This window comes from Lineus longissimus, chromosome 11 (assembly GCF_910592395.1).
Source record: "Lineus longissimus chromosome 11, tnLinLong1.2, whole genome shotgun sequence".
In the NCBI taxonomy this organism is placed as follows: domain Eukaryota; kingdom Metazoa; phylum Nemertea; class Pilidiophora; order Heteronemertea; family Lineidae; genus Lineus; species Lineus longissimus.
The window spans coordinates 7,906,382-7,919,262 of NC_088318.1; the positions used below are offsets into that span (position 1 = coordinate 7,906,382).

A 12,881-nucleotide genomic window follows, 5' to 3' on the forward strand; every position below is an offset into this window, starting at 1 on the left:
AAATCCTTGACACCATTGATGGCATCCATGGCATTGACTTAAAACTCAATTTCTTCATTGACAAATTCTCTAAGGGACATCACAGTTTTCATTTTTGCTTTGTCATAGGCAAATCTGTTGTAGCGTGTAAGGAGACCCTCACTCAGTTTCCGCTGAATGGAAAAAACAAACTGCCACCTGGGCAGATTCAGAATCCTGGTGCGCATCCATTCAAATAGTCAAACAGCTCCAAAATTGAAACATACTCAAAACTATAGCAGGAAACTAGGAGCAGTATGGTAGCAGCATACACACAAAATTTGCTCATAACAGAGTTGTCTTCGGAAGAGAGCTTAAAGCCAGCTCCTATTCTACATAAGTATATTGCATCAACAAACAGCACCAAAAAAAGGAAATATTTGAAATTTGGCTGAATTATCACAACTTTCCAATGTTGATTCCGATTTAACCCAAGCAAGCTCTCCATGTGTTGATCCTTTCCACGGCGCACTAGTAAGGCGCTTCTAGAACCAAGGATCTATCCTGTGACATCTTGGTATAGATATTGATTTTTTCGACGTCACACTAGTGGTGCTTGATCACCCCGCTACTGCAACGATAGTGGAAATGATGATGCGTCCTAAAAGTGGGATGACATGAACTCGGATCGCGGCGTGCACTCAGGTGGCGTGAAAGGCCTTTTTTGCACCAGCGCCAGAACTTGTGCGTACCAAAGGTAACGAATAATGAAAAAAATCACAAGTTTATCTACTCTTTAAGAGCTGAAGCCAAATTAGAAAGGCATCAAGCACGGTCAGAAAAATAGTTTACTGATGAGCCAGAAGAAGAACAAACATACTGCAGTAAAAAAGCCGCCCATTCCTTCAAGTCCTAAAATCTCAGGATCTCAGGCCAAGGCATGTCATAAAATAAGTACTGTAAGCGGAAATATTTAATACATTCAATATTATATATCTTACGGAGGTGTTTGGATGGGTATCATGATCATGAAGTTTCATCACGATAGCTGCAAAAGTGTTCCATTCAGAGCACCCACAACATGTGGATACTGGAGATGCTGTGGTGTTGGACGACACTGCGACATGAAATTGCCTCCAACTCAAATTCGTTGAATGGGGCATAACAATCAATTAAGCAGACGTACCCTTTCAAGTGCACTACAATCCTTGTCCTTGTGCAGATAGTGATCCTGCCAGAAGATGAGCAAGCCCCTGCAAATGGAAATAACCCGAAACATGTCAATAAACCATGTCAAAAAGTAAATGTCATTATATCTTTATACAGAATCACCATTAGTTTGTGAGGCATTGGGAGGTCGAGGACCTCATAACTAAGACTAGAACTAACTTTAAGGGCCTACGCCGTTCTTTAAAAATGTTGAATTTGTATTTGAATTTTAAAATGTCCAATTGCGGAAATATGTTTAAAGTATAAATTTCAACACTGGCGTTATGTAGACTGATATACAAATACTATAAATAACAAGTTTAAACAAATTCGTATTCTTAATAACTGCACTACGGCATTGAGTATTAGTGGATTTCTATTCAACTGGACCTCAAGTATTTACGAACGGTCTACCCCTTTAAGTCTAGGACTACAGGGTGCCACATTCATCTAAAGTCAGACCCTAAAAATCTGCTACAGAGCATTTGGGGGCCTTCCCCCAGAAAATGTTGTAAAGGAGAATGCTTGAATACAATTTGGGAGCATCTGAGACCCAAGAATGACACTGTTCGAAGGGGCAAAATGAACGGTGACTTTCTAACATGGAAGCTAGTGGCGGAGGATTTGGCGGGAGATCTTGTGTTTGAGAGTGTGCTTGCCTGCTGACCAGTATGATCACAAGATAGAAAAATGGCGACTGTTTTATTTCGACTGCATCTATATTATTATAAGAGAGAAGTCCGTTTCTTGCGCACGCTCCTTTGAGACTCTGGGATCATGTACTGTACCAATGTCGGTACATATGTAATGGATTAGTATCAATCTGGGTTCTTAGCATAAAAAAGCTGAAATATGTGTAGTAAATGGATGTTTTTGGAGGCATTTCATATGTGTGGGTGCTCCAATCTATTTTTAGATGCAATGGGATTTCCTGCTGTAATGTCATCATCAAGGGATTTCCTGTGAGATTCCAATGAGGCTCTTTCTTCTCTGTACTTGGAGGGCCTTTGGAATCTGGGGGAAATTCTGGTGTTTTATGGTAACATTACGTTGGAGCACACTCGGCAATAATGGCGTCCAATTCTAGCAGGTGTGTAAATTTTTTTTTTTTTCGGGGCGGGAAATTCAAATCTTGAAAAAAACGTTGTCAAACGACATTTTGCTCACTACCGCCAACAGGTGATATAAATCGAAACTAATCTATTTTATATCAAAACTTCTATATCATGTGGACTTCTTCAACTTTATTTCAATCTTTTATATGCTGGAATAAAGCTGCGAAAAAATGTTTTGTACTTTACACGTTTTCCCCCCTGGTGGGCTGAATTTGAGTCGAATCGCACTGAATTTTTTGTAAACTGCTTAGGTCGTCTAGTTTTACTACCCAGCAAAATTTAAAGTGCCTAGGTCCTACGGTAACAAAATGCCCAACTTTGTCAACAGATGGATGGAAGGATGGAAGGACAGGCACCAATCAAATAGCTATAGGACTAGCTCCGCTGACTTTGTCAGCTGAGCTAAAAAATTATCGAAAACCAGTCACTCATAACAGAAATACCACATTTTTTAGGTTTCCACTTCTGGCCCCCTGGTGGCCAAGTGAAGAATCAGATTGGACCGCAATTCATTGACAGAGGTCACCTGACCTGGGGGGTCCAGTATTCAAAGTTTTCAGTTGACATAGAAATGAAGACGCCAAGGGCCATTGTGCTCAGCCTATAGATATTTGTTTGTCAGATGAAATGGTCCGGGGACCATGTGCTGACCTCGGGTAATATAATGCATGTCATTTGCAGTGTATATGGGAAGAACAGTTTATGGCTAGTTTCATCAGTCTTAATTCAATTGAATAATATTATTCTCCTTGGCTCAATGGCACAAAAGAAAATTACAGGTGCCATCTAATTATAGCACTTTGGTTAAGTTGACTGAATTTCAGGGTTATTGAAGAGTGTACATGTCACATGGAAATTGGTTGATATCTGTTCAGCAGTTTAGGAGTAATAGGACTTCGTTGGATTTTCAAGATGGCGGTCTGGCGGGTATATTTGTCAGAGGATTTGACTGAAAATTAGGGATATTGATGAGAGTACATAGATACATAATCACATGAAGATTGATTGCAATCCGATCATTAGTTTCGGGTTAATAGGACTTTGTTTAATTTTCAAAACGGCCGCCTGGCGATTTGAAGTCCGAGGGGACAAATTTTTAGGGTAGAATAGAGGGTCCCTAGATACATGTCCACACAAGTTTAGAACCTTTTAGCTCAAATAGAAACGAAACATGCCACAAGTCGGTGATTTAGTGAACTTTGACCTCTGTGACCTTGAAAAGTAGGTCAACCAAAACGCCGGGATAAGTCATTTAACCCTATTAGATACAACCATCATAAAAGTTTTGTCACTCTACGTTCAACCATTAGCTTCAATAAAATGGCCAGGGCCATTGTGCTCACCTCATAAGGAGAAAAGATGGATGAAGAGCATGGTATTGTGTCATGTAGTGTAAGGTTTGATGTAGGTCCAGGCAATTACAATTTCCCCAAAATGGCCAATTTACAGTACATTTGACCTCTGTGACCTTGAAAAGTAGGTCAAATCAAAAAAGACCCAGGTGACACATTGAATGGTTGTTAGAATTAGATGTTAGTATTAGATAATATAAAATTGGTGCTAATCGGGCAAGTAATTAAGGAATAATAGCATTTTGAAGAATTTTGGATTTTGCCCCCTCCTTGGAGGCCAAAAGGCAAATCAGATCGGACCTAACTTCGGTACCTGAGATCACCTGACCAAGGGGTACATGTGTACTTAATTTGTGATCAATAGTCATTGCGGTTAAGAAACGTGCCATAGTTACCGCATGACGGCCTATTTATGCCATTTGACCTCTGTGACCTTGAAAAGTAGATCAAATTAAAGGATAGCTCCTGGAATAAATCGTTGGCAGCCTTTTTGAACGAAACCAATGGAAATATATTAAATGAGTATTCCTCTTTACCACAAACCTTATGAAAGTGGAAGAAATATTATAGTTCAGGGAGAAAAATTGATATTAATAGTCCCTATTTTACTGACATGGACAGCGCCATTTTGAGTCAAATTTCCCTCGGTGATGACGCGGTGTGTGCAATGGCAGTGATTGGCTGAAATTCCGAAGCACCGATCGTGCATATTGTGGGCTTGTCACCGCTTTTCGCGCGTGCGCAGTGTGTGAATCCATGTCAATATCCGTTTCTTCGCGATCTCTCTCGCATGTCTCAAGATTTCACGCAATTAAATCATTCTAATTTCGTTTTATTTGGACATTCGCGTAATATATGGATTGCTTGAATGCAAAATGCCTCGGTGCATAGTCCAGTTTGGCCATCAACATCGGGTCCAGCTGCATCTTCAATAGCTTGAGCCATAGCGTCATTGCCGTCAATGACTCAATCTCCCCCTCTCTTCATATTCCGGCTCAAACTGGTAGCCCTGTACACCAACATTTCCCCCTACATCCAAATCTTCATAACTCCCGCTGCTCATCGAAGTGTCACTGCTGTCAACGTAGCTTTCATCATCTGAAGCCCCTTTGATAACAATACAATAACACGATCTCAAAATATCAATCGACTGACTGCTATTGTGACAATACTGACAATGTGAATTGCACACGTGACGTCACGATTCTCCGGTTTTGGAGGAGAGATCGCGAAAAAAGTGAGAAAATGGTGCCCTCCATGAACTCTGTGTTTAGTGGATTTAAAACACCTTTATTGGTACAAACGCAAATTTTTGAGTGATATACAGTCCTATATTGGAATAATAATGATATACGAAATATGCAGGTGCGTTAGTTTTCCCGATTATCGCTATAGCGATTTATTCCAGGAGCTATCCTTTAAAAACCTGTTTGACATACACTGTATGGTGGTTAGATGTACCCATGATATCAAATTGGTGGCAATCGGGCAAGAAGTTAAGGAATAATCACATTTTTAAGGTTTTTGGATTTTGCCCCCTAGTGGTCAAGTGGTGAATCATATTGGACCGAACTTCAGTCCCTGAGATCACCTGACTAAGAAGTACATGTGTACCAAATTTGGGATCAATAGTCATTGCAGTTTAGAAACGTGCCATAGTTACATCCTCCTAATGGCCAATTTACGCCATTTGACCTCAGTGACCTTGAAAAGTAGGTCAAATCAAAGACCCGTACGAAATGTGATGTATCCTTGCTAGGAGTACCAACCATTAATTTTTTATTGAAAACGGATCATTGATGAGAGACATACAGTATCACACTTTTTATGTTTTCAGTTTTTGCCCCCTGGTGGCCAAGTCATGAACCAGACCAGACAGAAATTCAGTGTCAGAGTACCTCTGACCTAGGGGGTCATGTGTACAAAGTTTCAAGTTCATAGCACTAGCGGTTAAGAAACGTGCCACAGGATACGACAAACGACGACGATGACGACGGACACAGGGCTCTTGTATAGACTCCCCTAACGGTGAGCCAAAAAGGCAAAAAGCCAATTTCCAAAAAAAGTAGATCATATCGCGTAAAAGAAAAAATGCATCTGGGCATATTGCCCAAAGCTACCATCGCACCAAGTTTTAGACATTTAGCCCTAGCAATGACGAAACATGCTCCGCTTACGGACGACGACGGACGCCACAGTGTCGTATAAGGTCGCCAAAGGTGAGCTAAAAACGTGCTACGGCCAGGTCCAGAATTACATACCGGTTTTGGAACATGATAAGGAACTGGCCAGAAACCAATAATCGCCTCATGTGTTGCACGGTTCATACCTCAAATCTATAACCGCAATGACCTAGGTTTTGCAGCACAGGAACCGAAATAAATCACGTTGGGGACATCAGGTCATTCAGAGTACTGACCGATCACCTGACTCAACGATAATAAGCGGAGGATGATACAAACTGGGGAAAAGATGACCGGTCATGTCCTCACCAATGACCTGATGCCAGGTGGGCGGCGCAAACATTTGTTTCATTCAGAACCCAGGGATATTTTGGTCTTCATTGTACCTACATGATTAGCAGCAATTAACAACCTGTAAGATAATAATCCAAAGCTCCCAACATCATTAGAATCCAATGCCCAATTTCGATTATGGCACTGGTCCAATCAGAATACGCAATAATAGAACAATAGTTAAAGAATGGTATGATGGTTCTCATTGCAATTGACGGAAACCGATTTCAAGCATGCCGCCCTGGTGGCCATATTGACAAACGGAACAAGCCTGTTTTCGAAAGGAACCTTATTTTTATTTTTATTTATTTATTTATTTATATTAAGTGTTGGTGCCGCTTAACTTTGGCACAGTTAAATTTAAGTGTTAAGTTTGTTTCCATGAGCCTGGAAACCGATGAATAAGTTTCACTTTAAGCATTGTCTGTTTCTACAGCAACTTGCTATTTTTAGAGTCCATTGACGTCATAGCTATGTCAAATTTGCATAATAATTGGGTTTTCCCACCTGTTGTCGTGCTGGGGACGTGTCCTGACGCTATCGGTTTGGTATAAATACTAGGATTTCTCAGCACAGAGCACAAAACCTTCGGGAGTGACCAAGACTGCATGGAAGCAACGAAGTTGAATGGCTAGAAGGGAAGAAGATTGCAGAACTCCAAGAGAAGAAGAAGAGAGAACTAACCTTTGCCGAGGGAACTTCTCTGTCGCTCAGGAACCGATACACCACTGCTGGTAGAGTCAGGTCGCGGTCTACAGGCTATTTTGTCCCATTGAAACTCTAGTTCGGCTGGAGATTTCTGGGAGGTTTATGCACTGTTAGATCAAGATTGTCAAAACCAGAGTTGTGCAAAGGGTGCAATATACGAGTTTATTTCATCCCAAAAGTCATTTCGCCTTTTTTGTGGAAGTAGCAGTTTGGTTGCCTCCGGGTGCTAGGTGAAGGCTCGCACCGCAACACGATTCAACTTCGCTTCAAGATATTGAAGTAACTCTATATAAAGTACAGGATCCCAGTGAAGAAAGTCACATAAGTACAGAATATTCAACAATATAGTATCCACTATGTCTGTCAACGCTGCAGAAACTAGGTCAGATGGCCGGTCAGATGCTGTTCGCAGAAGTACACGTTACCTCGCTCCCAAGGCAAACCCCGAGTCCTGAGAGATTGCGGTCGAGCAGACGATACATCTGGCAAGAAGTCGGGGCGGTTTCGCAGCACAAGTCACTGTCCGTAATAAAAGATTCATTGAGGCTGTAGAGCATGGCTCACCTACCAGCAAACTTCAGGCCCCTCTTGATGAACTGGAACTATCATTCGAAAAGTTCTGTGAGGTTCATGAGCGGTACGTGAAGATGTTGACGGACCTAGACCCTGCTAAAGCCGATGAAGTACGAGAGCATTTTAATTATGTGCTCAGCCAAGTCCAAGTCTCACGCCTTAAGTTTATCCGGATCCAGGAACGTGAAGACATGATCCAACCGTCTGACAGCGTATCACATTGCGGAAGCAACACGTCCAGAGTCAGCAAAGCATCGAGCTATCTAGCGGTTGCCGCAGCGAAGAAGGCAGGCTTAGTCGAAAGAGCCCGTTTCTCAAAGGAACATCAGGCGTCGAAATTACAGCTCCAGGCCGAAATCGAAGAACAGAAAAGATGGGCCGAACATCAGAAGTTTGAAGCAGAACGACGCAAGTTGGAAGCTGAAGAACACGCTAAAATGTCCCAGATGGAGCTAGAAAGAAAGACTAAAGAGTTAGAACTACAGAACGAACGCTTACAGGTTGAGGCCGAGCTTCGAGCAGCAGACGCTGAAGAACAGACACTGGTTAAATTCCTAGAGAAGAGGCCTGTCACACCCATGCCACCCATCCACGAAGAACCAGAGAAGTCACAACAAACTACTGAGAAGTCGCAGCTCAACCCCTTTGTAATTGAGTGGGGAAGATTGACTCTGACACCATGGGGACCCTAAGAACAGAGTTTCACACAGCCACAGAGCCTGAAGTCAGCCCAATCAAGAAAGCCAACGTGTCTCTCAACCCATTCGCACCAGTGTGGAGACAGCCGGAATCGTTTATCCAACACTGTACAGATGGCGCTGCCACTCCAGCCAGATGGTTTGAATTCGACACCGGCAAAAGGGCACTGTTTGACCCAGTCTCCTCCACCAGAATAATGCCAGAAAACCGATCGGGAGGTCACAACCCTTTCCTACCTGAACAAAATGCTGATTGGTATCCAAGATGCAGCGAGTTTAATACCTTCTAGCCGGTGCAAACAGAATTTGTCCCTGCCATGTGGATGTCACAACCACCTGTTATTAGGAAGACACCGCCGATTCTGCCAAGGATGACGTAGCCTGCACCTGTCACCATGACGCTGCCTGTCCCGATCATCAAGACGGCAGGTCCGACTTATGTTCGTCCTCATGATACCCAGAGCAAGCCTGCTGAAGACAATCAAACCCTCATGAGCCAAGAGCCGACGACAGCCGTGCCCGCCGACTTACAGAGGCAGTTGATTGATGCGCTACGTCTCCCCAAGACAGGAATGATGAAATTTGGTGGCGATCCCATGGAGTATTGGGCATTTATCAACTCTTTCGACTGTATGGTCCACAGAACAAGCGTCTGCGATGGGGACAAGCTGAACTGCCTCCTTGAATATACGACTGGCAAAGCATCGAACGTCATCCGCCCGTGCGCCCTGATGAAGCCAAGTGAGGGATATCGACGTGCCAGGGAGCTGCTCAAAGAACGTTTCGGAGATGACCACACCATCCCCAGAGCCTGGATAAAGAAGGTAGTCGAAGGTCCGACCGTGCGCCCAAACTCCGGGGAATCCATTCAAGATTTCGCAGATGTTGTACGCATCTGTTTTGAGACACTAAGAGCAATGAGCAAGACGCGTGAAGTAAATTCTCAAGACCGTATGGTACAGATCGCGTCCCGTCTGCCACTGTATCTTCAATCGAGATGGCGAAAAGAAGCATACAGGACAAGACAGCGGACGAATAAATACCCCTCTTTTCAAGAATTCGTCAAGTTTCTGGACCTGGTTGCGGGAGAAACAAACGACCCGGTATTTGGCAAGATGGAGACAAGAGACAGCAAGCAGCACGACAAGACCAAGCGTCCTGCCACAGCACAGATGAAAAGTGTCAGCATGAACGTGCAAGCATTCACAAGCCAACAGAAATCCGAAACCACTGCTAAAAACCGACCATCACCGACTGCTGCGAAAGAAGACGCCAAGTGTCCCGCCTGCAGCAAGGAACACATGCTTTATACGTGTCCCGATTTCAAGTCGATGGAACCGAGGAAGCGATTAGAGTTAGTTAAAGACAAAAGGCTCTGCTTTAACTGCCTGTCAAGCAACCATGGTTACCGAAAGTGCCAGAAGTCAAGCTACTGCACCAAGGAGTGTAAATTTAAGCATTCCCGTCTACTCCATGCCGTGTTAGTGAAGGATGCCGAAACACCCAAGTCGTCATCATCGCCAGCCAAAGACAAAGACCCTGAAAAGAGAACTGAGGCCAAGACGTTTGCCTGCGACAGTCTGAGTCAAGGTTCATCACGGATAGCACTGCCGATAGTACCAGTCTATGTGAGAGGTGCCGGTCAAGAAGACTTTATAAAGACCCATGCGCTGTTAGACACGGGGAGCAATAGGTCATTCTGCTCCATTGGTCTGCTGACGTCCCTCGGTATTGAAGGCACAAAGACTGAATTGGCATTAGAAACCCTTGGACAACGTTCAACTACGGGTGCCATGGAAGTTGTGCTGGAGGTTACATCGACGTCAAGAAAGGCCAAGAAAAGAAAAACCATTGAGCTGCCCAAGGTTTACGCTGTTGACAGGTTCCCGACAGGCCTGGCTGGAGTAGATCCTGAGAGTGTTACAAAGTGGAGCCATCTACCGGCGATCAATACAACTGATAAAGACAGACAAGTTAATCTACTGATTGGTCAAGATGTCCCGCGAGCTATGTCACACCTTGAAATTCGCCGAGGACAAGACATTGAGCCGTATGCAGTCAGGACCGCATTGGGCTGGACAATTAATGGTCCCATTGGTGGTTGTCCGAACGACATTGCAGCCTGCCATTTCATCGGAACAGACCTACCTAAAAAAGATAGCAGTTTAGAAGCTCAAGTAGAAAGGTTCTGGAGACTCGACTCCAGCCAGTCGCTTGCCAGTGGTGTGCTGCAGATGTCACAAAATGACAGACGGGTGATTGATATCTGGGAAAGATCTACCAGTCTCGTTGATGGCCACTATCAACTGGAGATTCCATTCAAGACATCACCTCCTGAGCTTCCAGGCAACCGCACGATGGCAGCTGAAAGACTTCAGTCCCTGGGGAGAAGGTTGTTGCGTGACCCAGACCTGCGTCAGAAGTACAAGGCTGGAATAGAAGACCTCATTGACAAAGGATTCGCTGAGCAAGTCCCACCTGATCAGATGTCACATCCAGGCCACGAATGGTACCTCCCACATCATAATGTCGTAAATCCAAATAAGGCAGAGAAATTTCGGATTGTTTTCGACTGTGCCGCCGAATACGCTGGAACATCATTGAACAAGCAAGTACTACAGGGGCCTGATATGCTAAACAGGCTGATAGGTGTCCTTGTTAGGTTCCGTGAACATCATGTTGCCATCATGGGGGATATCAAAGAAATGTCCATCAAGTCCAAGTCAAGCCAGAGCAGAGAGACGCCCTGAGATTCCTTTGGTGGAAAAATGGAGACCCTGCCCAAGAACCTTAAGGCTTCCGACTGACCGTCGTCCACCTGTTCGGGGGAGTCTGGAGTCCGAGTGCAGCAAGCTATGCTCTACGTCGGACAGTTGATGACAACAAAGAGAAGTTCAACGCGAAGATAAGAGAGACAGTAAAGAGAGATTTTTACTGCGACGATTGCCTCAAGTCCGAACCAGACGTTGCCAGCGCGGGGGATTTAGTGGCCCAGCTGCGGCTACTACTGCTTCTAGGAGGATTCTGCCTAACCAAGTGGTCATCAAACAGTATAGAAGTCCTTCATCCATTCCCATTGAAGACCGAGCTAAGACAGTGAAAGACTTGGACCTGACGACAGACGCTTTGCCGGTAGAGAGGGCCCTTGGTGTACAGTGGGATACCAAGAAAGACAGCTTTAGCATCAAGATAAAGGAAAAGGAGCCAACCTTTACAAGACGCGGTCTTCTCCGAATCCTCAGCTCGATATATGATCCACTAGGTCTGGTCAGCCCATTCATCTTGGAAGCCAAGATCATATTCCAAGCCGAGTGCCGACTTGGGAAAGGTTGGGATGACGTACTAACTCAAGAAAACGCCGCCAGATGGCAGAAGTAGCTGGACGGTTTGCAGAAGCTCCAAGAATTTCAAGTCCCAGATGCGTCCAGAGACACAATTTCGGGAAGATCATTGAAGCGAAACTACACCACTTCTGCGATGGTTCGATCGCCGCTTACGGAGCCGTCAGTTTTCTACGTCTGAAGAATAGCCGGGGAGAAGTTTACTGCGCGCTGCTGATGTCAAAGTCAAGATTGGCGCCAATGACATCAATGACAGTCCCTCGTCTCGAGTTGTCCGCTGCTGTGGTCGCTGTGCAGCTTGATGCCCAGTTACAAAAGGAGATGACACTACCACTCTCAGAGTCAACGTTTTGGACAGACAGTACGATCGTCCTTCAATACATCAAGAACAAGACAAAGAGGTTCCAGACCTTTGTTGCGAACAGAGTTGCGCTGATTCATGAGTCCACACAGCCCAGCCAATGGAGATATATAAACACCAAGGACAATCCGGCAGACGACACCTCGAGAGGGTTGACGGTCGAGCAGATGGTATCCTGTGATAGATGGCGCCACAGGCCACAGTTCCTAAGTCAAGATGAAGACAGCTGGCCAGAGCTTCCAGTCGGACAGCTCAACCTCCTCGAAAACGACAAAGAAGTGAAGAAATCGGTCAAGTCCTGCATTGCAAAAGCAGAGACATTCGCAGACGACGCCATTACCGAGATGTTCAAGAGATATTCAAGCTGGCACCACCTGAAGAAAGCAGTGTCGTACATCCACAAGTTCATCGAATGGCTGCGCCTAAAGCGACCTGCACAGTAAAAGCCCTTCACCGTACAAGACTTGGAGACAGCCGAGAAGTCTATCCTGCGCTATATCCAAGCCAAGAACTACAAAGAAGAGATACAGTCATTGAAAGCTGGCAGCCCCGTCGCAAGAAAGAGTCTGATTCGTGAATTAGAGCCATTCCTTGATCAGGACCAACTGCTGAGATTGAACGGTCGTCTGAAATATGCTGCAATACCGGACAGGACCAAGGATCCGATCATCGTCCCGACGAACGAACACGTCACAGAGCTGCTAATTCGAGACATCCACTGTAGGATCTCAAAGCATTCCGGTCAAGAGCACGTCATGGCGAATCTTCGAGAGCGATACTGGGTCCCACAAGCAAGCACTGTGGTGAAACGAGTCCGGCGCACCTGCATCATCTGCAACCTACTCTACAAGAAGCTTTGTCAGCAAAGAATGTCCGACCTGCCCACCGACAGAGTCTCAGCGTCAGGCGCACCCTTCAAATTCGTTGGCGTAGATGTCTTCGGGCCATTTATGGTGAAGAGAGGACGCGCCCAGGAGAAACACTACGGTTGCATATTCACCTGCCTGTCGATGCGCGCTACACACATCGAGAAGCTTTCATCCATGGATG

At 44.9% G+C, this 12,881-nt stretch overlaps 1 protein-coding gene across 3 annotated transcripts in view; it reads right to left on the reverse strand.

The window, feature by feature from the left end:
- The window catches only part of LOC135495768 (short transient receptor potential channel 4-associated protein-like), a 390,467-nt gene that overhangs the window by 19,898 nt on the left and 357,688 nt on the right, over positions 1-12,881 (reverse strand). For 2 of the 3 annotated variants that reach the window (XM_064784678.1, XM_064784676.1), the window contains one exon: positions 1,145-1,211. The exons of the other annotated variant lie outside the window; for it this stretch is intronic. In XM_064784678.1, coding sequence (XP_064640748.1) covers positions 1,145-1,211 — 67 coding nt within the window. The remainder of the gene's footprint in view (positions 1-1,144; positions 1,212-12,881) is intronic. 3 annotated transcript variants of the gene reach the window in all.